Raw genomic sequence first — 24704 nt, forward strand, 5'->3', positions numbered from 1 at the left:
TAAACATACTATTTTGTGTGTGTGTGTTTTCATAGAAAATATTAGAAGAATATAAATTATTACTAGTGCTTAGTCTGTGTGGAAGGTTTGTAGTTTTGTATAATGTTTTATTTTATGGTTTCCTGTTGTATAAATTTTTTATAGTAACATTTTAACAGTCTGCATATCAGGACTGCGTGAGATAAATAACTTCATCAATACAAGCAAAGTCTCAATGAGCCATAGTTTATCTTTCTCTACCACACATTTAACCAAAACTATAACAAAAACAAACTAAGTTGACTAGAATTTCACCTCGCATCTCTTACTTTCTTCTAACAGAGGTGCTAATGAACAGAAAAATAAATTAAAATTTAGCAACCAGGGAGAGGAGAAGTAAAATAGAGAGCTATGATGGAAAATGAATCCTAAATTAACAATGCAAGCACTACTTCTACTCTCAACGATTGACTAATAATTCCTCTCTTGGTTAGGTTACTTTTTCCAACAGCTAACAAATGCAAATTAGCAAAGACGTTTATTTTTTTTTTCCTGGAGTATTTTTTTTTCATTAGGAATTTAGGCAATCTATATTTAGTGAAATAGTATTTTTTTGGACAGTTAAGACAGACTGATGTTTCCACAAACCATCCACAGGCTACAGTCTCCCCTTCTTAGACGTGAACTTTCATGAGGCTCCAGTGGTTACTTAACACAGATGTTTAGAAATATTCATCTGGTTGTGAATATTCAAATGTTATCCAGATATTCCTTTTGGCCACAACTTGTGTCATAATTTCTGTTAAAAGCTATTTACATTGTAAAGCAATTATACTCCAATAAAGATGTTAAAAAAAAAAAAAAGCTATTTAAGAGAAAAGCAAGTTTGCCTCCAAACAAATTTAATTTCTGTGTAATAAAATTAATAATATTGAGCCCTTACTATGTTTATGCCAGATACAAGATTTTACACATACATATATATGCATGTATATATAATTTCATTTAATTCTCACAGCAAGCCTGTATGTAGGTACTTTTATTCTCTTGTGAAGATGAAGACATTAGCAAAGAAGCTGAATCATTTGCTTATCTTATCACAGCACTTAACATAGAGTGGACTCCTATTAACACCTGTAGAATAAATGACCAAGCAGCAAGCTCACTCATAAGTGTCCAAGTCTATTATAGCAAAGAGACTTTGGTCATAATAATAAATCAGTCCTCTGAACAGGGTCAGCCTTGGGCAAAACGCAACTGTGGCACATCTCTGAGTTCTGCATCTCTTCTTTCCTGCTTCCCTTTCTCCCTCCTAATATCCTACTACCAACCCAACCCGGCCTAAAAAGGTGACTTTACATGAGGGCCTTCTGGCTCCAATATAGGGTCTTACAAAAGCCCATAGATATTTACGGACTGCGAGACTACCTACAGTTAAGAACAGTTTGACAATGTTACCTCCTGAAGCCTTAAAACCAGGGGTCCCGTTATACATCAAGAGATTGCCTTAGAAGGGAAGGCTGTTTGTCTTCAGGAAATTGGCTAACTAGTTGGACCAGTCCGAACAGCAGTTAGCTTTGGTTTGGTGATATTTGGAATATCTGAACTATTTCTGTTTACCAGCTCATAGGGCCTTATGAAGGAAGGGACTTGGCAATATGGGCATTTTATGACTTTTCATTCTCCTTAGGGTATAAGCCGACTTGGGATCTATTAGCTTAGACATTTATGCAACACATCACTTTAATGAGGTAAGAAATAATGGAGTGTTGAAAAATATTTTTGTCTTTACACTTGTCTTTTATACTTACAATCATATTTTCCAAGGCATGTTTGGCAAGCCAACAGTTTAGAAAGACTGGGACAAACAGATTTCTTAAGGAAGGCCAGAATATCTGGAAAACAAATCAAAACTAAACTTTTATCTCAGAGCAAGAAATCGATATGATTGAGAAGAAATGTGAAACAGAAATAAGTTATGAAAAACAATAGAATGATCTAAAACATGTGGCAAATACTTTAAACTCATATGACTATTGAAATGCAAGGAGCAGACAGGATCTTTTCATTCATTCTCTAAGTCTTACTTAAGGAAAAATTCTTTGGAAAATTATTGTAGAAGCAGAATGAAAATAATCAGCCCTCACTGGATGTCAGCTATAACTGTGCTAATTCGATCACTAAATCTTTTAGTGTGACAGTTTATAATAGACATCACCTCTTTCTTTCCTGCAGCTGAAAGTAAAAAGTAGATGCAAGGAGACAGAGCTTTAGTTTTTCATAGCATTACCACTTAGTCTCTGCAGATGCAAACATTCTTAGTGACATTGGGGAACTGTACTCCATTGGAATTATGTTTAATTTAGCCAGTCATTCAATCTGGGGCCAGTTGCTCCTCTAGATAAATCACTCAAATTAAAATAACTGTCAGAACTGAGCAACAGCTTCAGATCATATTGACTTCTTTTCATAATTTTCCAAATAAAATTCAAACAAACAAAGTTTAGAAAGCATATTACCAACAGATATTACTGTAACTTTATCAAATAGAGATTAAGACCTAATTTTGCAATGGGAAGGTGCTAGTTACATACTTTGTAGTTAAAACAGGATCACTGTGGAATTGGTCCTCCACAGACTTTGATAAAGAAGCAAATTACTAGTTGTCTGGCTGACGGCAACTTTCTTAGTAAAAAGAGAACTGGACTTAGGAAATCCTGTGGTTAAGCTCGAGATAAACATATTCTTAGCATAAGAAACTTTTATAAATAGTTGGTTTTACTTGGTTTCTATTTTTTTTTAATTCCACAATATACACAAGAAATGGAATGATTCATTCCTGGTCTGTTTAGAAAATATTGACACTTGTTAAAATGGCACCTCTAGAGTGTATATTTCTAAAAGCATTTCATCTTGCAATTGTACTAAATCTCATTAATTTTCACTTAATTTCACAATCCAGTTACCCAACTGATTTTACTATTTCTTTTTTAATACCATGATTTAAAACAATAACAAAGTCTAAATTAATTCATCTGAGCTAATATGTTATCTATTACTATTTAGATTTAAAGACTTTATGTCTAATAAAAAACTTATTTCTTTTAAAGACTCTTTTCGGACTTACTGAGATAATGAAGGGAACCGCATTAATTACTTCCAAGATGAAGGGTATTCGTAAAATCTGTTCCCAGATGTTTCCCTTCCAAGAAAGAATGAGTAAAAATGAAAGTCAATTATAACTGAATCCCATTAAAGGGGGAAAAAGACAGCATCAGAATTTCTCTAGCAATAAGGATGCTTATATTAATAGAATACCAAATCATTATTTAGAAATGTAGCAATGACTTTTAGAGATTATTTTGCTGAATATAATTGTGCCCTCTCAATTTTGTAGTCAGTGTAAGAAGTAAAACAAATGTTTGTAGTAATCCTTGAATATTGCATGTAACACATTTTAATCATATCATATTTCATGGAAGAAAAGTTACTAGTAAAAATAAAACACATTAAAAAACCTTACAGAATCAATGAAAAAGCGACTCAATCTTAATTTTTTTACTATAATAATTACATTCACAAACTTTAAAGCATATCAAATAGTTCACAAACATATAACAATGTTCCTTGGAATTAACATTGTTTTTAGATTAATAAAATTTAAAGGGAGGATTTTCTCAATCTTCTGGATTCTAATTTTCCAACCCACATAGTGCAACAATGTTAATCAGGCCTGGCTACCTAATTTGTGGGGCTAAGGGCAAAATGAAAATGCAGGGCCTCTTAGCAGGGCCTCTTATTAACAAATTATGAATAACTTCAAGAAGGTGACATCAGAGCATTAAAACAAGCACAGGCCCTTCTAATTGTGCAGCTCTGGGCAACTGCACTGACTAACAGGTCATTCCTGAAACTTTCTTGAACGGTGTCTAGCAAAAAAGGACTCAGAACTTCCTAAAGCAGTTTATTCGTCTATGAAAACAAGAACTACCCATTAGTAAGGCAATTTGAAATCTGACTCCCTGTAATGTCTAATTATTTTGTGACACTGGCTATAATATTGGGATTCTTTATTTTTCTTGAGGTCCCAAAGCCTTTAAACATTACAATGATATAAAACACCTCCACTTCACAAGGCAAGTCCTAGATCAGCAATCGTCTGTGTGCTAAAGAGGTTTTATCATCATTCGTTCATCACCCGTCTGCAAGCTGTATAAAGAGTGGAGGAGGGAGCAGGTGGAAGAAACAGAAGCAATGAGACCTCCTCTGTGTAGAGATACAAGGGTGCTGTGTTACTTCCCTCACCACATCCAGCTCAGTGAGGAGAGCTCGGGTGAACGACCCAGACAGCTGTGCTCAGACATGGGGGCTGCATTTGGCGAATGCTTAAAACATCATCAAAAAACAGCAGAGCAAAGACAAAGAGGGTTGAGATGAGAACAGGCCACACTTATCCCAATCCTAAGAGGTACTTATTTTCTGCGGATGAGATATAGACCCTAAAGAATGAAACTTATGGCCATTCTAAGTTCACACTCAGGAGGGCTGTGTTCCTAAGGGGACATGGAACCGTGAGAGATGGTGGCCCTCAGGACCCCAGGGCCTGGGTCAGAGCCCTAGTGGCCAGCCTGAGGCTTGAGGCATCAAGGAGCTTTGGCCAAAGGCCTCAGGAGAACCACAAAAGCCCCGTTTGGACCTGCCATCAGAGCAACCCAACCGCAGACTGTTCTTGTGCCAGTAAGGCAACTTCGTCCCAGAAGCTGACCTCACTTCTCCCCATGCCTCCTCAGCCCTGAGGGACCAAAATCAGCTGGTGTCAAATAAGGGAGGAGGGGAAAAGAGGAGATAGCCCCCAAGATGATCCCCTGCCCCATGTGGTTCCAGGCCAAGAAAAAGCTAAAACTGGATAAGAATTTTAAATGTTTACATACTGATCATAATTTCTTAAGTACTAAACTGAGATTTGCATTGCGATTGAAAAGTCTAAAAAAGCTAAGATACCTGCCCAAGACTTCATCTGATGAGCATGGCTCATAAGGACAATGACTGGATTTGAAGGAGAAATGCAGGAAAACTAAAGCCTTTTCCTACTTGCACTGAGTCAGGCCTACCTGTTCAACAGACCATTTATAATTGATCTTAATTAGGTGAAGCTCCTATTTTTTACTGTGCAGGTTAACATTACCATTTCTTTCATCAGTTTTTTACATGACTCTGATTCCAGAATGCTTAACACTTGCCTTACTCTCTCCCTACTGTGTTTTTACTTGTCATTGTACATTGTTCCTTGATGTCAATGATTCTGCACAGGAAAAGAGACCGATGTGACCAGAAGAAGACGGCAGGGTGGAGTGGGGAGGGGTATGAGGACAGTTACCACTGGTCATACGGCAGGATCTTTCTACGAATACACAGCAGGATTAGTTCGTTTTCTTAGCTGTGACACACTGGAAAGTTTAGCTCATAGTAAACCAAAAGCCTTTCTATCTCTAATGTCCCTCTTCATTTCCATTTATAACACACCAATTCGATTTTTGTGATTTTTTTCTCAAACCAGTAAAAGAGTCTCATGACTGGTATGTGACTTGGTTGGGTTCACTTCTGATTTACCTTCCATATTAAAGCCAGGGAATTATTTCTAAAGTTCCAAATTTCCATTGCCATCATATTAACATCCAAACTCCTCATTACATCATATGAAGTTTCATAACTTGGACTCTGGCTACTGGTTTGGTTTGTACCTACTACATTCCTAGCCCACCTTGAATTCAGCTACAGATTCATCACATGTAAAACTGATTTTGATGCAGTTCTCTGAACACACTACACTGTTTCATACTTTTACAACTTTGCTCACATACTTGTCCCTCTGCTTGGAATGTCTCAGTCCCCATACCTTCACCACTAACTACCTGGATATATCTTTGTAACATTTTATAAAACTTATTTGTTTATATGACATTTGGACTCAATAAGCATGTTAATGAATAGATGAAACTTTCAAATATCTTATACATATTCTTCCCTTCTTGGTATAATTAATTTTTGACCTTAAACATTTATATTTCTTTCTATGGGATCCAAGTGGAAACCCCTGAAAGAATATTAGTGTTTAAAGCCTTCTTGGTGCAATTATAAATAAGTTGTTAAACTTATGGCCACAAAGCTCAACAGGTTTTCCGGAAGAAAGCATTTCAAGAATACTTGGCTATATACCCATCTTAGGTAATCTCATCTCTGTGTCAACTTCAACATATCGTCAATAATAAACCAATGCCTTCCAATGTTATATCTCTAGCTCAGATCAATATTCTATCTGAGAATCTCTTTCAGATCTCCACTGCCTAATCCACTGCTTCACACAGATGCCTCAAAGGCACCCTGTGGGTAATATGTCTAAAAGTAAAATTTAAACGACAATGAAAACAAGACAATCCGAAACCTATGGGATGCAGAAAAAGCATTTCTAAGAGGGAAGTTTACAGCAATACAATCCTACCTCAAGAAACAAGAAAAATCTCAAATAAACAACCTATCCTTATACCTAAAGCAACTAGAGAAAGAAGAACAAACAAAACCCAAAGATAGTAGAAGGAAAGAAATTATAAAAATCGAAATAAATGAAATAGAGATGACTCATCTTGATGACTCAGACTCATCAAGAAAAAAAGGGAGAGGATTCAAATCAATAAAATTAGAAATGAAAAAAGAGAAGTTACAACAGACACCACAGAAATACAAAGGATCATAAGAGACTAACAAGCAACTCTATGCCAATAAAATAGACTACCTAAAAGTAAAATTTATGATGTTTGCCCTGACTGGTTCTCCAGTAACAGAAACCAAAAGTTCTGGAGAAACTCTTTACACCTTCCTTTCACATGCTAAACAAGAATAATTCGACAATAAGACTTCCTGATTCATATATGGACCTTGAGTCCTCCGGTTCTCATTCTAATGCTAATCCCACTCCAGCCTCCTAACCGGTCTCCTCCCCTTCCTTCTTGCCCCATTCCCATTCACCTCCCACAATGTTACCAGGAATACGTTTCTAAGGCACATCTCATGTGCCAATCCCTACCCCTCACCCCACGCCACCCCCACTCACTTTGTAACTCTTGAACAATTCAGACACTTGCACAGCGAAACACAGATTCTATTACAACCTACAAAAGGCAACATATCGTTTAGCTCTCCTTGTCCTCTCCCCCCGAATTTTAAAGATCATTCTTTCCTAAGACCTTCCACTCCTCATATATGCCAGGGCCTTGGCACGTGCTTTTTAAGAGACTTGGAAAATCTCCACCTTCCTTTCCAATTTCCCTTTGTCTAGTTAATTCACACACATCTTTCAGCTCTTAACTCAAAATCTTTTGAGTGTTTTGAGGCTTTCCTTGCCCCCTCACTGCACACACACCAGACAAGATCAGATTCCCACACTAGGTTTTTCTATCTTCATCAACATCCTTCTCATTCCTTTTTTTGTTTGTTTTTATATATTTAATCAACACTTGATTTTAATGTCATGAGGTCCAGGTGAGAGCATCTGTTTAGTTCGGGATTCTTTGCTCTCTTCCTAGCACAGTCCTTGACAGCCTGAAGCTCCTCAATAAAAACTAGAACGGCATTATGTCAAACACACTCCTGTGGATTCATAGCTAATGTGTGTGTATTTGTAGCAAATAAGGAATTTCCCCCTGAGGACTAATTTTCACAATATAAAATTATACAGGGAGGCAACGTACTCATTGCTAAAAATAAGCAAATAACTTTTCGATTATATTCATTAGGTTTAATTCTAAGATCTCAGGTTGTCTTCTGAACATTCATAAATTATCTCCCCTAAGATAAGCTGATGAAAAATAGATAGAAAAATTATCCAAAAGTTGCATTGGCTATTAGAGAGTCCCCATGGGCCTGCATCATATAAATCCACATGATAAAAGTAATTATGGTGGAAAAAGAAAGCCTAAATCTGGAGAATGCGGCTACCTAGAGAAGCATGAAATAAGATCCAAAAGGCAGGCACATGCCTTTCAAAGTTAAGTTAAATACCTGTTTCACTTAATCTTATTTTCCTGAATGAGATGAAAGGCATTAGTCTCCTTCCAAATGGTAACCTAAAGAAAAAAAAGTTTCTAAAAAGTAGGTTTTTCTGTTCTAAGCGTGTAGAGCTCTCTGTGTTCCTCTCCTTATTGACAGAATTCAGTAAAATAAAAATAAAACCTAATCTAACCATTCTACAACATTTGGTATGGATGTAACCTTCCTTAACCAATAAAAATGCAGGACAACAGGTGATTTTCTAAGATGTACCAGGCTTTTATTTTTATCATAAAAGAAAGTGCAAGTGTGGAACTATTATCTAGGTAACTCTAAAAAGCACTTTAAAAATTATAAGATTTATGGTAATTTAGTTGTTAGCCCAGGATGGAACATGGGACTTTTAAAAAGCATTTTCTTCTATAATATTAAGAATACCTATATTTAAAATATTTAACCAAAAAGACTAATAACTTACTTTCCTTCAGTGAGTTTAAATTATGGAGTAACCCTATGGCAGTCTTTTGTATTTCTGAATGTAAACTCAACAACATTTAGATTTACCATTTCCATGGCATGGTAAGCAGAATCACCAGGATCTAGGCGTCCTAGTCCAAATCCTTTGTTCTTTCCAGAAATAAGCCCATCATGATGTTAACATTTCAAAACTGTTGCTTTTTCATAAAGCGATTACTGTATAGAAAAAAGAATTGTAGATTTAACCAAAGCCTTCTAGGTGTGCTGAACTTTTGTTTTCAGAGATTTGGAAATTATGCCAGGGTGTGTTTTTGTTTCCTTTTGAGTTAATGAATGTATGTGTATAAATAGAGTTCTATTTTGAAAGCAGCTGATAAAGACATATAGGGTATCTATCTGACAGAAGAATAAGAACTTCCCTGTTGGGCAGTCCCTGCGACTATTTTGACAAACAGCGACAAATAAACATGAATTGAATGATGATTTAACTTCAGACCTGCAATTCTGTATGACAGAGGACAAAATAAGTGGATGTAACGGATTTGTAAGTTATTATCTGCTAACCTCAACATACACTTTTAAGAGTTTTTGCTCATTTTGCTTTTACTCATTAGTCTTTTGATTTAAAAAAAACTATAGTCTCCATGATAGTTTAAACTTTTTTAATTGTTAAGGATTAAGTCATGCTTATTTCAGAAAGTCTAATTTTAAGAACTATGAAGTACTTACAAATAAAGTATTAAATTCATTTTAAAATATCACATATATACATATATGTTGTATATGTAAATATATACATTATCTGTATATATATATGCAGATGTAAACAAATATGAGAAAATTGTATGTTGATTTGCTATTGATATTTCAGAACTAGAAATATCAAAGAGCAATATTAGAAATGGATTTCATTACTAATGCAATATCCATTTCTGCATACCTATCTATAATTTTTCTTAAAAGTCTACTTTGAGAGAAAGACCTCATTTGAAGTTCTGCTGTATGGATTTGCATTATATATATGCCATAAATAGTTATCAATTATTTAATTTTTTCATTCCAAAAAATGTATCCAACAGTTTATTGAAAGGGTCAGAAGAGTTCATGAATTTGACTGAATATATGAAAGGAAAAGAAGGTAATTAACAGCAACCTGTCCTTCCAATGTCACATAACTCCTTTTTATCTTTTGTGCTGTAACACACAGGACTCTCACCATGAACCTCTCCTCCATCTAGACATTAATGTTTATGAAGGTCAGAATGAAAATATTATATGTCATCTAGCTCTACCTGCTAGGTCTTTGCTCTCATTTTATAAATGGCAGGAATTAATTGATTACAAATGTCAGCACCACATAATTACAATGGAAAATTATAATTCCACCTTGAATCTCTTCGTGCTTTTTAAATGACTGCTATTAGCAAAGCACCAAAGTTAATTTCATATTCCTTTTTAGTTTGAATTTGGAGCACATACATTCACCAATGCAGATTAATATTTTGGCCAGTTTATGCATTTGTACATACTCTTGTACTAGCGGAAGAGATTTCATTAAATTACAAAAAAACACCCACATGCCTAATTTTTTAGTATGTCACTTTTTGCGTATCATATTCAACATTTATCACATACTTGAATACTAAAGACCTTAGAAGATAACATCTTCGATGTTAATTTACTTGATTTTTATTTTATTCTTCTAGGTATCCAAAATCCAGATTTGTCAATCAGTACATATTTATAGAGCACCTATTCTGACAAGAAGATATACTAATAAGCCATTAAAAGATCCCTCCTCAACATCTTATTCTATAGTGTCCATCACTACGCTAGTATTTTCTAAGTAATTTAGGATTAAGTGACCAGCTATGTGCAAGATCTTTCAGCTTCCTCCTCTAACTTCAAAATATTCTTTCAGGCACCATTTTCCATCTCCTGTGCTCTCAGAAAAGAACAGAATGTATCCAAAGCTACTTAGTAGTCCTCAACTTCCTGTTCTAGCTTATTCTTACTTTTTATAAACCTTGCTTCATCCATCATTTTTTCCTGTCCCCTCTACTTGCTCTCTTTAAAAGATGCATATTTTTATCATCGTGAGGCAATCTTCCACCTCATTATATTGCCTCTAGGGAGCTCCTGTACCAGTCAATCAACATTCTTCATTTGACAATTTTACTCTCAACTGTATTCCATTGAAATTGGGCTCTTAAGGGTGAATAACAAATGATCTCCCAAATTGTAAACCCAAAAGCCTTTCTCAAGCTTCTTACTAAACTTTCCAAGGTTCCCATGCTTTCATTTAACACTTTTCTTCCCTAGACATTTCTAACATCCTATTTTTCTCATAAATATTAAATCAATCCATCTGTATTATTTTTGGAAGGCACTCACTCTTTTCTTTCTACACTTTCTAATTCATCAATCTCACCTTATTAGACACTGGCCTTATGTTCTTTAGGCGGAGTTAATGAGAGTTTTAAAAAGGAAGCCAGCGGAAAAGGTGAAAGAGTTTGTAAAGACTTCTTGCCCTAAATTTTGGATTAAAAAGTAGTCTAGGGAATGTTATCTTCAAAACCTTATGTTATGAAGTGAGAAAGAAATTTATATGGTAGATAAGAATTCCCCCAAAACAGAACCTTGAGTGCACTTGTTGACGTCGTACATGCAGAACCTGCGAACTGGAAATCCGTGATGACTATGACAACCATTCTGATGACTTTCCACGCTTCTCACCTATCCCTCTGTCTGTCCTCATTGCTCGGTTCTTCCTATGGACACACTATAAGCATCTTCATTAACGTGGGCCTTCTCTTCTCCATTGGCTACTATCCCATCCTTAATGGACTTGCATGCTTCCTTCATCATCTCTATGGAAATGACTGTCAATTCTTAATAAATCTCTCCTGCAAGTCCCAGATCCTCCTTTTCAATTGCCTGCATGTCACAGCTATTTGTCCAAAAATACCTCAGATTCATCATTTCCAAAACCATTTCCATCATTCCACCTATCTCGACCCCAGTCTGATTTTTTTCTTGATGTAACTTTTCTTGGTTTTACTGCCTTGTTCCCAGTCATTTGGATTTAGGAAATCTTAAAATGATTTTTGACATTTTCTTCTCCTCATCTATTTCAACTAATCAGTTGATGATTTCTTTAGTTTCTACCTTCATGACTTATCTTGCATTGAATGTATTCCTTTCACCCAGCCGAAGCTTCACTCGAAGTTTTCCTTTCATACTGCAAATGCATCTTAACTGAGCATGTAGTTTTCAGTGTCACGTCTCTTTGACCAGTGCTGCACAGATGTTCTGAACTAATACTCCTAAAACTTAGTTACAATTATAGAACTCTCGCGTTCAACATCCTGCATCAACTTCCCACTGTAAGTTGCCGTACAAGGCCCTCACTATATTGTCCCATCTTTTTCCACCAATATTTTCCTACATATGCCATACTCTGCCCAAACCTAAGTACTTATTCATTCTTCCAATTTTATATGCACATTCCTTCTTTTATGCCTTTGCTAATTCTATAAATCCCTGATGTTCTGCCTTTTCATCTTTCTTTAGTGAAGTTACTGATTCAAGGATTCTGCTTAAATCAGTCTTTTTGCCTCTCTCTACGAAGCCCCACAGGACTTTAGTTGCACCTCACAGGAAGTACCTATTATTCAGCCTTGTATTATTATTGTCTATATAATTTTCTCCTGCCCACCCCACTTTCTAGATTGTAAATTCATTGAGAAAAAAACAATGCACAGTGTGGTGCTCTTCATCAAATAAGAACTTAATAAACATTTGTTAAATTGGGTTAGCCAAGCAAACCTTCGCCAAAACTGAAGGGAATTCATTAAAATAATTCCTAACAGACATGTTTTTCTCCCTCAGTGTTTCCTGTACAGATCAGGAAAAGAGATGGAGAACAATAAAAAGCCAAACCATTCCATCTGCTTGTCTCATATGAGCATGTACGTAATGGGTAAATTAGCCCATGGGAATTAGCGAAGTATGTTTAAGACACCGAGGAAAACATTACTGTGTTACCACAGCTTTTTATCACATACTGGAGAGGTTCAAAACAGTTAAAGGGGTTTAAGAAGAGCTTGCTTTATCCCCAGAGTATGAATTATAAATAGAGGAATACTGGGTCAACGCTAGTAATGTGTTCTACCAGCAGAAAACTTCTAATTAAAATAACTTACCTTATAACTGAGATAACCAAGTAGTATTGTTTCAAAGAGACTTATCAATGCCACTGAAACCTAAAATATAAATTATACCTTAATGAGAAAATCCAACAAAATCAAAATATATATTCTGATTACAATACTTTTAACTTTATAAATATGTGCATATATGTGTGTATATGCATATATACTTATATATATATCATATATGATATGTATATATATATATATATATATGATATAGGAGGTGCTATGTGGCACTTTAATTTCTACATACAGGTGGTAGGCAGCAGGCTGTCCCAGGCACTACAGCTTAGTTTTTATAATTTCTAATACTCCTCACTAAATCTTTTTAAGTTTATTACCACAAATGTAAATGTGGGATTGGAACAGTCAGATGGCTGGAATCTTCACCATACGTAAAGAATAGGTTTTGTTTGTGTGTGTATTCTTAATACACACAATCACACACAACTGTCCCATCACAAATAATGCTCTCCCCCAGCCACACCACCACCATCTCAGTACACCCACCAAAAATGGCAGTTCCCTTCAGAAAATAAAAGAATACAAGCTTGGAGTTAAAGGATACTTTCCATCCTATCACCCACTTCAAACAAAATGAAACATCCTCAAACACTAAACAAAATAGTCCATGTCAGCACTTCAAGATAGTTTCAGATTTTATTTGAATGGACTTCACAGCCAATTCCCCTTCTGCCGCTGGACATGGGCATCCTGCAGCCCCCTAGACAAGCTTCCACTTTTCTCTCTATTCTCTACTCTTTATACAGTTTCCTCTGCTCAGCTACCAAAGAGCTATGATTGCAACAGAAAAAGTAACCAGTAAAGACATCCAAATTATTTTGTGTTACAGACCCTAAGCACTTCAGGGGACAGGAATATAATCAAAATAAGCAAGCATCAACATGAAATAACTGAGGTAACAAATATATTTGTTCATAGATTTGTGAGAGTACAGTCAATCTGCATTAGAAAGGCAGATACCATAGAGTTTTAGATTCTGACTCCTGTTGGAATGAAAACTTTGATTTAGGTAAAATATAAGGAGAATTTTAAAACATATGAATGCATGACAATCTAAGTAAAATAAGTCCAGAAGTACATACAGTAGACAGATAGTAAAATAGAAATTTTTCACTTTTTCAATTTTCTCCACAAATTCTCTAAATCATAATCTCTTACTTTTTCTAGAGGTACACATTGTTAGATGATCTTGAGACCACTTTTAGCATGAATTGCCCAAAATCCTATGTGAAAATGAGTGTTTTTATTATTTTAGAATATCACTATCAGATAAAAAGCAATTTGAACAGATCAAAATATATTTCAAGGTCATATATAACTATTCATAAAAATATTAACTTACTTTACAAGTGTGTACGGCACTGAAATGAAAGTCAGTAAAAAAAAAAACATAAAACACAACTTGACTTCAATAAAATACAAAATATGCAGACATAGTAAAGACTTGGTTCATAGTTATAATCACAATGCATACATAATTAAAATAATTCATTGTCACATATAAAATGTACAGACCTCACAGTCAACCTGACTTTAAAAGACAACCCAAACATTTGATTTTAAAGTATTTTAAAGGTTGTTTATACACAGTGAGACTTGAGTCCTTCCATTTCTTCCAGACTCAACTGTTTTTAATCTTAGAGACTCTCTTCTTTGAATGATTTTTGCTTTTGAAAAACAATAGAAACTAAAAAGTATCTGCAGAGACACGAGTAGAGGAGATGGGAAGTTGTAAAAAGTTTGCCTGGCATGAAATTCAACAAAAAAAGGAACAAAGATAGATCCAGAGGACTCCAGGGAACACCACAACAATGTACTTCAGACACACTGTGCTCCACAGGTTCCCTTACTCCTTCTTCAAGACTCCTTTTATGCCAGGGCACACTTTTTGTTTTATTTACAAAATTATCTGCTTAGGGACCAAGCTCTTCCTATTGGTAATATGAACTGTTTGTTCATTTGTTTATTCATTTAACAATTATTTATTGAGATTCTACCATGTTCCCAACATTGAGCACATAAGGTAAAAAATGCAAACATGGTTATGGGCTTTTGATTAATTTTTCAAAGATGATATAACCTAAGACTTTAGGAATGCCTAAAGTAGTTTGGGGAACTTGTTGTGCCTTCAAACAAGGTTGGGTTTACTTTAGTTTCCTTCAGATCCTCAAAAGCTTTCTGAAGTCTAAACCTGATCATGAGGAAATTCTCAAAAGGTAGAATGGAGGGCTCACGTAGACATGAAGAAAGGAATAAAAATTTTAAGATGTGCATCAAGATTAATTAAACAATAAACGAAAACTCATTTTTAATGTCAAAACTTTTCTCCCTGGTAGTATTGCTCAGTAAAATATAAATAAATCCAGAAATATAGGAATACAACAAAATTGTACATAACCTGTAAGCCCCATAAAGGTAGACTTCTGTTCACCCAAAAGATATGAGACCTATGAAAAGAATAATAAGACATTAGTTTTTTTTTAAATGAAAAAAGCATTCATTTTCACATTTTCACTAAAGTTGGAAATATTTAAATGTTGTTACCATAAAAAAACAATAAAATACCATAACTAAAATTAGAAAAAAAATCTTACATTGCTTCAATTTTCTTTTTGGTAATACTCGTCTCTGTTCCAGGAAAAAAAAACCCTTTTTAATTTTGTTTTCCGTCTCATGTTAATCATGTAAGAAAAGACAATGGGCCCTTATTTAAGGAGTGAGGATGGCCAGGGTAGAAAAACTCAAACCACCTGCTAATCAACTCTCCATTGAAAAGCTACTTAAGGCTCTTCCATAAACTCTAGGACTTTGTTATTTTTAACACAATATATCGGCAACACACATTCAACAGTTGAAATAATCAGAAGAAAGTCAGTGACTCAGATTGCAGAGCACATTTATATTCAGATTTGAATCTTTATAAAATATTTAATATATCACCCAAAAACCTGTGACTGAGGTTAGCATAAAACATTATGCAGGGGCTTCCCTGGTGGCGCAGTGGTTGAGGGTCCGCCTGCCGATGCAGGGTACACGGGTTCGTGCCCCCGTCCGGGAAGATCCCACATGCCGCGGAGCGGCTGGGCCCGTGACCCATGGCCGCTGAGCCTGCGCGTCAGGAGCCTGTGCTCCGCAACGGGAGAGGCCACGACAGTGAGAGGCCCGCATACCGCAAAAAAAAAAAAAAAAAAAAAAAAAACATTATGCAGGACAAGGAGTAATTGTCCTTAAATGTCTCTTAAAAATCCTATTATCTCTGACGTTAAAAATTGTTTATAGTCTGCAAAGAACACCATACATTCTAATGTCCTACTAGTTATAATTTCTCACTGTTTATACCTCACCCTTACCTACATCATTTGGTGTACAGTTGATTCAAATACTAGTCATTCACAGCAATACACTCTACTTAGGAAAAGATGAAAATAGCTGTATTACACTGCCCAAAATATGCAAATAAAAAACATACAAAGCAGAACAAAGCCTACTCACTAGAGTTAGGAAGTATTCGAGGAATCCCATAAAAGACTGTGTATTTTTAAATCTTTGAATCATTTTCTTTTTCATAATATGTTAAACAAAAATAAAGGGCAAGAAACTCTTTAAAATTCTTGTTTTAAAGAGAATTGCAAACTTTAGAAAACTATTCAAAGAAATTACCAAGCATATTAGACTAAAGTACTCTTTGTGATTCTAGAATGTAACATCTACCTGGGTGATTAACATCTTCAGTTGCTCCAAAACAAACCTGTGACCTTTCTCACCAAAACAGGTCCTCTCAGGTTTTCGCATCTCAGTAAATGGAACCAAATTCCATTGTGTTTGGTTAGCGGAAGACTTAGGCATCGTCTTAGATGCTTTCCTCTCCTCTATTTGTAAATACTTAATACATGAGTCACCAAACCTTTTCAATTCTTCCCACCAAATATCTGTAGAATGTACCTACCTCTCTTCATCTCCACTACCACAGCCACCTTAACCTAAATTAATCATTTTTTGCAACTGGACTCTTGCAAAAGCCTGCAACTGGAACCCTAAACCTCCTTTTGCCTTCTACAGTTTTTCTCCAAATTACAACTACAGAGATTCTTTCTAAATGCACATCATCACATCACTCCACTGTGTATTTTTTTAAAGCATTTCCTTTTTTTAAAAAATAGTTATGAAAAAAAATAGTTATGTATTTGTTTTTGGCTGCTTTGGGTCTTAGTTGCAGCATGCAGGATTGAACCCACATCCCCTGCATTGGAAGGCAGATTCTTAACCACTGGACCACCAGGGAAGTCCCTCCACTGTGTACTGACACTTCACTTTTGTCAAGATAAGGACCAAAACCCTTGACCTGGCATTCTGAGACTTTGTCAACTGTGACATGGTCCTTCCTATCACAGCCCTTTTCACATGTTCTTCCCTTATCTGAGAGCTCTCAGCTCAACCCTCTCTCAGGGAAACCTTCCTGAAGGCTTCCCCTTGATCAACGTAGCCAATGAATCTCCATGTGTAGCCATGTCACTCACCATACCTCCCCTGCCACTCATCTAGGTTGTAACCTTGTATTTGTTTGTAAATGTATTTCTTGAATAGTTGGCACCTCACTAAACTGCAAGTTCCACAGGATGAAGTAGTATGTCTATTTCACCCACCATTGTGGTCCTAATGTCTTCCCAAGTACGTGCCTATAGTAGGCTAGGCATTCAATACAAACAAATGGATGGTGCCAGTAAAAGCAAATTGTGAGTGATGAACTCAGCAACACTGTCATTTCCAGAACACATCTCACATACGTTCTCAGTAACATTTGAGAAATCAGGCCAAAATACAGTATGCAGGAGCAAAGAGGGATAATCCATGTTTTTTTGCAGATAGAAATGTATTCTACAAAAACTATGAAATAATTAAGGAGATAGCAATCTCTGTAAAATCATAAAATAAATTGCAAATAAGATGTTTGAGAACATTTTCAAAAAGAGATTGGTAATTAGCATAGATTTACTAAAAGCTAGTTATCAAACTAACGGCCTTTTCTTTGATCTGACATTGTTTTAATAGGTCTTGAAAGATCATATACTTAAATTTTTTTTTTTTTTTTTTTTTTTTGTGGTACGCGGGCCTCTCACTGCTGCGGCCTCTCCCGTTGCGGAGCACAGGCTCTGGACGCGCAGGCCCAGCGTCCATGGCTCACGGGCCCAGCCGCTCTCTGGTACGTGGGATCCTCCCGGACCGGGGCACGAACCTGTGTCCCCTGCATCGGCAGGCGGACTCTCAACCACTGCGCCAGCAGGGAAGCCCCATACACTTAAATTTAAATAAGACTTTGAAAAAAAGATTTTTTTGGACAAGACTGTGCCATGTGGAATAAGTTTCATGATCCTTAAAAAAAGTTTCTACAAGACTGTAATATGTAAAGTTTGATAAAAAGTAAGATCTCCAATGGAAAGTCATCTTTTACATCCATTTACCAGGGACTAAACTGAATAAATGCATAGAAGGAAAATGTACACATTTTAATAAAAAGCTAGTGCCCAAACTCTCCTGCATAAAATAAATTTATCAAGAAAAAAGAATGTGGGATCTGATCTGCACAGTCCTAGAGAACCATCAAAACAAACAAGAGTTGAAACTGAAACTAGCAGACAGACTAATTCCAAACGAGGCTTCAATCCCATTGACAAAAAAGCACTTGGAGGAAAGAAATCCTGTACAGAAATATTTATTGCAATATTATTTAGAGCAGGAAAGTAACTGGAGTCTACCAGACCAACAAAAAGAGAATAGTAGTAAGTAGGCTCCTCATCATTAGCAACAGCAAAAATACCATCCCTGAGAGAAAACTCACTGATAAAAATGATGTAGATAATATTGTCATAATTGTATCCGTGTGAGTGTGTTACACGTATACGTGTATAGATAGAATTTACAAAAGATGGGTGGTCAAAATACTAAAAATACTTATTTCTAGGTATTGAGATTTTAGGTAACTTTTACTTCCTTTTCCTTGCCCTATGTATTTATATTGCAATAATCATGAACCATTTATAAAGTCATAAAAATAAATTTCACTTTTTAAAATTATAACAATAAAATAACAAAAGCAAACATAAAAATGAAATTTATATCACTCAGTTATTCTAAATTAAAGTAGGCCTATAGATAAAATCATGTTGAAGCATCATTATGAAAACTGGAAGAACCATATCAAACAATGGAAATAATGAAGTTAAATATGGAAAATTAATAATATGCAGCCCCAGCCACTCTTCACAGCGTGCTTATTTATGGTGAATAAATACCTCTCCTAAAGGTAAGAAAAGAGCTGCTGAAAATGTCAGAACTGCTTGGGCCACAGAGGTGGAGGTCAGGCGGTGAATATGTTAACCGGAAGAATCAAGCACCTGCTAAACATGCGAAAGTAACAGGGTCACCACATGGGGCAGAATTCATATGAAAGACTTGTGGGTCACAGCTCAAGGTGAACTCGGGTTGCCAGAGCTCCAAACACAGAAGGCAAGCTAGTATTGTATTAACGAAAGTGTAAGATCCTAAACCAGGGAGGAAAATTATGACACTCGCCTAACCATAACAAACACTAAGCAATGAGTACTACCTGTGGTTCTAAGTCCACGTTTTTAAAGACAGACAAAATTTAGCATATGACCAGGATACTGAAGCACAGGAGAGTCTTGACAATATATTAGGAACATTTTCCAATAGCCAAATCCTTTCAAAATTCAGGTATACTTTACACTAACTGTCAGGGTGTGGACGAGAGAACTAAATGTTGAGCCTTTGAGAGAATGGAAGTTAAGAGCCTTTCCATCTGACACACACGGGCTGAGGCAGAAGTGGCTTTCCATCTATCAACATTCATTCTCCCCTTCCACGGTACAGAGCTGGGTGCAAAAAGCGACTCTTCATCAAAAGGCCACATTTCTCAGGCTTTGTGTCAAGGTATGACATGTGACCGATTCTCAAATGAGATCTGAGTATGAAATACAAGTAAGAGTGACGCTCCTCATTTGTCGGCCAATAATTTTAACAACTGTATGTGCCTTCTCCATGCTCTCTTCATCTTTCTGAAAGCTGACTGCGAAGGATTCTAGGGTCTTAGGACAGCACATAGCCACAGAATGAAAGTGGCTTGCATATATAATATGGAACTTACCATGTTATAGTGTGTGTGTGTGTGTGTGTGTGTGTGTGAGATAGAGTGTGTGTGTCGCCATATGGAGAAGTATACTGACTAAGAGCACCAGTGTTAGACTCTAGTAAACAAAGAAATTCTTTTGAATTTTTGAGTTTACATGTTACAATACTTGGAGATGCTTTAATCTATACTATAACCAATGTATATGAGAGAAGAAAAGGCCTACATTATGATATTCAATCTTATTGGTCATCAGATATTTAAAAATACTGTGAAAATGATATTCCTTCTTTGAATAGTTGTTACCCTAAAGAAGAAATACCCTTTAAAATTGGAATGTCATCTCAACACACTTGTTGCTCTATTAGGCACTGATTTTAAATGTAAATCCAAGTACCATAAAATATAAGCACATTTACATGCTTCTTACTTTTGTCTTTATCATTTGATGTTGAAAATTAATAATCACTTCAACAACTCTTAAAGTGGGAAAGGATGCGTGAGTTTTGACCCATTGAAGAGCCACCATAAGCACCAGCAGGCAATGAGTCAATGCTGATGATTCAGCTCTCAATGAAATTCATGAACTACATGCTGGATGTGTTTCCTTTGCTAATGCCTTTAAATCATTTACTACAAACTGGGTGTACATGAGAGCTTGTCATTTGCACAATTTCATACATTAAGAGTAAAATTCTTTTCATATCCTTCAGTTTGTCCACACCTGCAACATTTTCATATCAGTTTTGACTCCTGGGACTTAAAAATAAAGCAAAGCGGCACAAAATACCTTCAGCTTTATTATGTCAGAAGCTCTAATTAAATAAATCTCTTTGCTGAATTAGCCTGATTATTTTAAAATAGAGCCTGTGCTCATAAGGGCCACTGCTGTTTTTCATTAACCAATATTACATTGACAATGGGAACCAAACAGAACATTGTATTCAAAATAGAGCCCTGAGTTTTTTTGTTATATTTTTTCATTGCAGTAATCTGATTTTTCAAGTGTATATCCTCTGTAATTACAGTTGAATATTCTTACTAATATGGCATAGAAGTTAATTATGGGAAACTTTGTTCCTCTTAATGTTTTCAAATAATATTATCTCATTTTTCTATCACCTGCCAATGCCCTTTTACTCTTAGAAGGATTCTATCATGCCTAATTTTATGATTCCCAGGTCTCTCTAAAGTACATTTTATTTATAAATCACCAAGTTTTAAAAACAATGCTGGAGGGTTTCTGGAAGGGTTTGAAATGTGATCCATTTTTAATAACACATAGACAGAAAATGTAATAAATGTAATACTCACTGACATCTCTAGGCAGTGGTCTTCAATCATTGTGCAACATTATCAGTAAAACCATTGAGCATAATTCCATTAATTCAGCAACATTCACTGACCCACCAAGTCCTATGCTAAGTATGAAAGCTACAAAGGCAAATACAACATGGCCCTTGACCTTGGTGAATGTATAGAGAGAAGAGAGAAGTAAACAGTGAAATCAAGGGCAACATGTTAACTGTGGTGACAGAAATATGTGGGGGACACTCGCAGAATCCCCAGAAACCACTCCTAACCCAGAGTGGCACTGGGTTATAGGGCATGATGTCAAGTGAGAGTGTCAGATTAAGTTTTATCCAATAAATTGTGGTTCTGAAGGTCCAAAGGTCCTGAGGTACATTGAAAAAGAGTGAACGAGGAGGGACAGGAGTGGAAATCATGGGCCCAAGAACTGGGAGCAAATGTTCAAAGGCCCAGAGACAGTGGAGAGCAGAGTATAGGTAAGTAGCTTCAAGTAGGTCAGCATGGCCAGACTAAGAGGCTGGTGAGGTGAAGTAAACAAAGGATCTTCATTTACTCATGCTCACCCATTACTCAATCAATACTCACTTGTTTAATAACTACTAGTGCCATATGGTGCCAGGCTCTTTGGATTCAGACAACAATCTGTGCCCTTGTGAAATATCTATTGCAATCTACATGGAACAAACAGAAAACAAAATAAACAAGTAACAGACATACCCTATGTGAAAGAGATAAAGGCAATGGAGAAAAATGTAAAAAGAAAGGAAAAAAGAGTATTCAAGAGAGTCTTGTGAGGTGAATACAATTTTAAACAGGATGTTTGGGTAGAGCTTCACTAAAAATTTGATTTTGAGTAAATATCTGAGGAAATGTGCCAGAGTTACCTGATGAAACTCCAGACAGAGGGAACAGCAGGTATGAAGGCCCTGAGCTGGCAGGGTGTCTGGTGTGACCCAGGACCAGAGAAGAGGCCAACGTGACTGGAGCAAAGTGGGTGGGTGGGGGGTTGAGTAACAAGGAGGGAGATGCAGGGAAAATGGGGGTTCTTATAGCCATGGCAGGTACTTTGGCATTCAGAGCACAGCTGTGCCAAGATCTGACTTATACTTTAAAAGAATACTGGCTGCTTCACTAAGAATAAACCAAAAGGGAGAAAAGGCAGAATTAGCAGGACTAATTAGGAAGGGTACTGCAGTGATCCAGAGGAGAGAAGATGGCTTGGCCAGGATGGTAGCATTGAGAAGTGATCGTATGCTGAACTATCTTGAAGGTAGAAATGATGGAACTTTCTGCGCATTTTGCACATGCTGCAAATTGTGAGGAAAAAAGAGAAGTGAAGACTTACTGACTCCAAAACATTTGGCCTGAACAACTGTTCGGATGAAGTTGCTATCAACCGCAATGTAGGAGGCTATGGGTTGAGCAGGGTTTGGGGAAGGATGGGGTTGCCATTCACTGAGATGTAGAAAAGCACAAAAGTCGACTGGAACATGGCAAGTTTGCAATGCCTATTTGACCTCCAAGTAGAGAAGGTGAACGTGTAGTTAGAATTTGGGGAGTGGCAGGGAGGTGCTGGCTTCCTGCAGACAACAAGTTAATCAGGGATAAAAAAAATTACTTTCTGAGGTTCTCAAAGTGGAGGTCAAATAGGAGAGAACTTCTGCTTCTTTATATGTAAGGTAGGAATAATAACATTAAGTATGTATTGAAGGAAATAACATATATAAAACAACTAGCCCAGAGCCAGAAAATATAAGAACTCTAAAATATAAAGCCTTTTAAAGGGCTGAAAATTTCCTGAGGGTAGTTAATGTTCCTTTTCGTAGCTATGTCTTCATTTGCAGCAATATGAATATATACTAAGTATTCAAAACAGATATAGCGAAATATCCATAATTATATTCATTGAATAAATTATATCATAAAGGATTATCATGTAAATTATTACACAATGAAATTTCACTTTTTAATCTTTATCTCCAAACCCTTTAACACATATGAAATCATTTTCACTATCTAAACAAGCTGAAGAGTAACCAATTCATTTAAATGCATATTATGACTTCATTTCCCACTTAACTTTGATCTTTTTTTTCTTTACTTTTCTTAGGGCGAGCCTCCACATGAAAAAATAATTGTACAGAAGTTAGTCATCAAATTCAGTTTCTGCTTTGAAAATTATTTTCAATTTTGTAGGCTGGACAGAGACCCACAGTAGCTTTGAGATAATAATTATTTAGGCCATTACACACCCAGTCCCCTTCCCTACTGCTTCTAGCAAAAGACAGAAACTAAAAGGAAAACCCATAAATGAATAGAAATGCAATTTAATAAAAGCAACATGATAACGAAGGGAAAAGTAAGTTAAAATAAATCAATGTCATTTAACTCAAATTAGATAAAGAACTACACAAGCTAAATCTGTGACTTGAATCAGGCATCCCAATAAATGCTGATATGTTTCTATTCAAGAATAAATAACCAGTTTTGTTTTTGTTTTGTTTTGTTTTGTTTTAAGATTCCACATGTGAGATCATACAGTATTTATCTTTTTCTGTCTGACTTATTTCACTTAGAATAATGCCCTCAAGGAAGCTTAAAAAAAAGTAATGTCTAGACTATAACTGAAAATACTTACAAAACTGGTATACAGTAGAGTAAACCTTTTTGGAGTATATGTGAATCAAGAACAGAAAAGTATTTGGGTCTTTAAAGAGACTGATTCATTTCAAACAATTAAATAGAGTACTTTGACTAGCAATAAAAATTGTATGGGTAGGTGTCAAGTATTAGCATTAGACAACTAGATAAACGAAATAAGAGATGTTTTCAAAGAAACTACAAATACTACATTGATGTATTAACTGAAAACCAGATCAATTTAATTGCGACAAACACCTAAAATGTCCTTGAAGAAATAAATTCTATACAACATTCTTTAAAACTATACTACAATTCAGGAGGTGATTCAAAATGGCAGTGTAGAAAGATCCTGAACACATCTCCTCCCACGGACACACCAAATATATTGCTACATATGGATCAATTCCCTCTGAAAAAGACCTGAAAACTAGCAGAAGTGTTCCTCCACAACAAGGGATAAAAGGGCCACAATGAGACACGTAGGAGAGGCAGAGATGCAGTCTCATCAAAAACCCCACCTCTGGGGCTTCCCTGGTGGCGCAGTGGTTGAGAGTCCGCCTGCCAATGCAGGGGACACGGGTTCGTGCCCCGGTCTGGGAGGATCCCACATGTCGCGGAGCGGCTGGGCCCGTGAGCCATGACCGCTGGGCTTGTGCGTCCGGAGCCTGTGCTCCACAATGGGAGAGGCCACAACAGTGAGAGGCCCGCGCACAGCAAAAAAAAAAAAAAAAAAAAAAAAAAAAAAACCCCACCTCTGACGCAGTGACCCACGGATGGGAGGAATCTCACAATACAGCGCTTCTCCCTGAGAAACAGGGAGTCTGTGCCCCACACAGACACCCAACCCTTGGGACCTGGAGAAATGAGCC

The 24704-nt window shown here is 36.2% G+C and overlaps 1 protein-coding gene across 3 annotated transcripts in view; it reads right to left on the reverse strand.

The window, feature by feature from the left end:
* The window catches only part of KCNT2 (potassium sodium-activated channel subfamily T member 2), a 370804-nt gene that overhangs the window by 222306 nt on the left and 123794 nt on the right, over window positions 1-24704 (reverse strand). For all 3 annotated transcript variants that reach the window (XM_065876379.1, XM_065876371.1, XM_065876363.1), the window contains exons 4-7: window positions 15136-15184; window positions 12705-12764; window positions 3107-3181; window positions 1791-1874 (exon numbers count right to left, since the gene is read on the reverse strand). In XM_065876379.1, the coding sequence (XP_065732451.1) occupies window positions 1791-1874; window positions 3107-3181; window positions 12705-12764; window positions 15136-15184 (268 nt within the window). The remainder of the gene's footprint in view (window positions 1-1790; window positions 1875-3106; window positions 3182-12704; window positions 12765-15135; window positions 15185-24704) is intronic.

The sequence above is a fragment of the Phocoena phocoena genome, chromosome 1, assembly GCF_963924675.1.
Source record: "Phocoena phocoena chromosome 1, mPhoPho1.1, whole genome shotgun sequence".
NCBI lineage: Eukaryota > Metazoa > Chordata > Mammalia > Artiodactyla > Phocoenidae > Phocoena > Phocoena phocoena.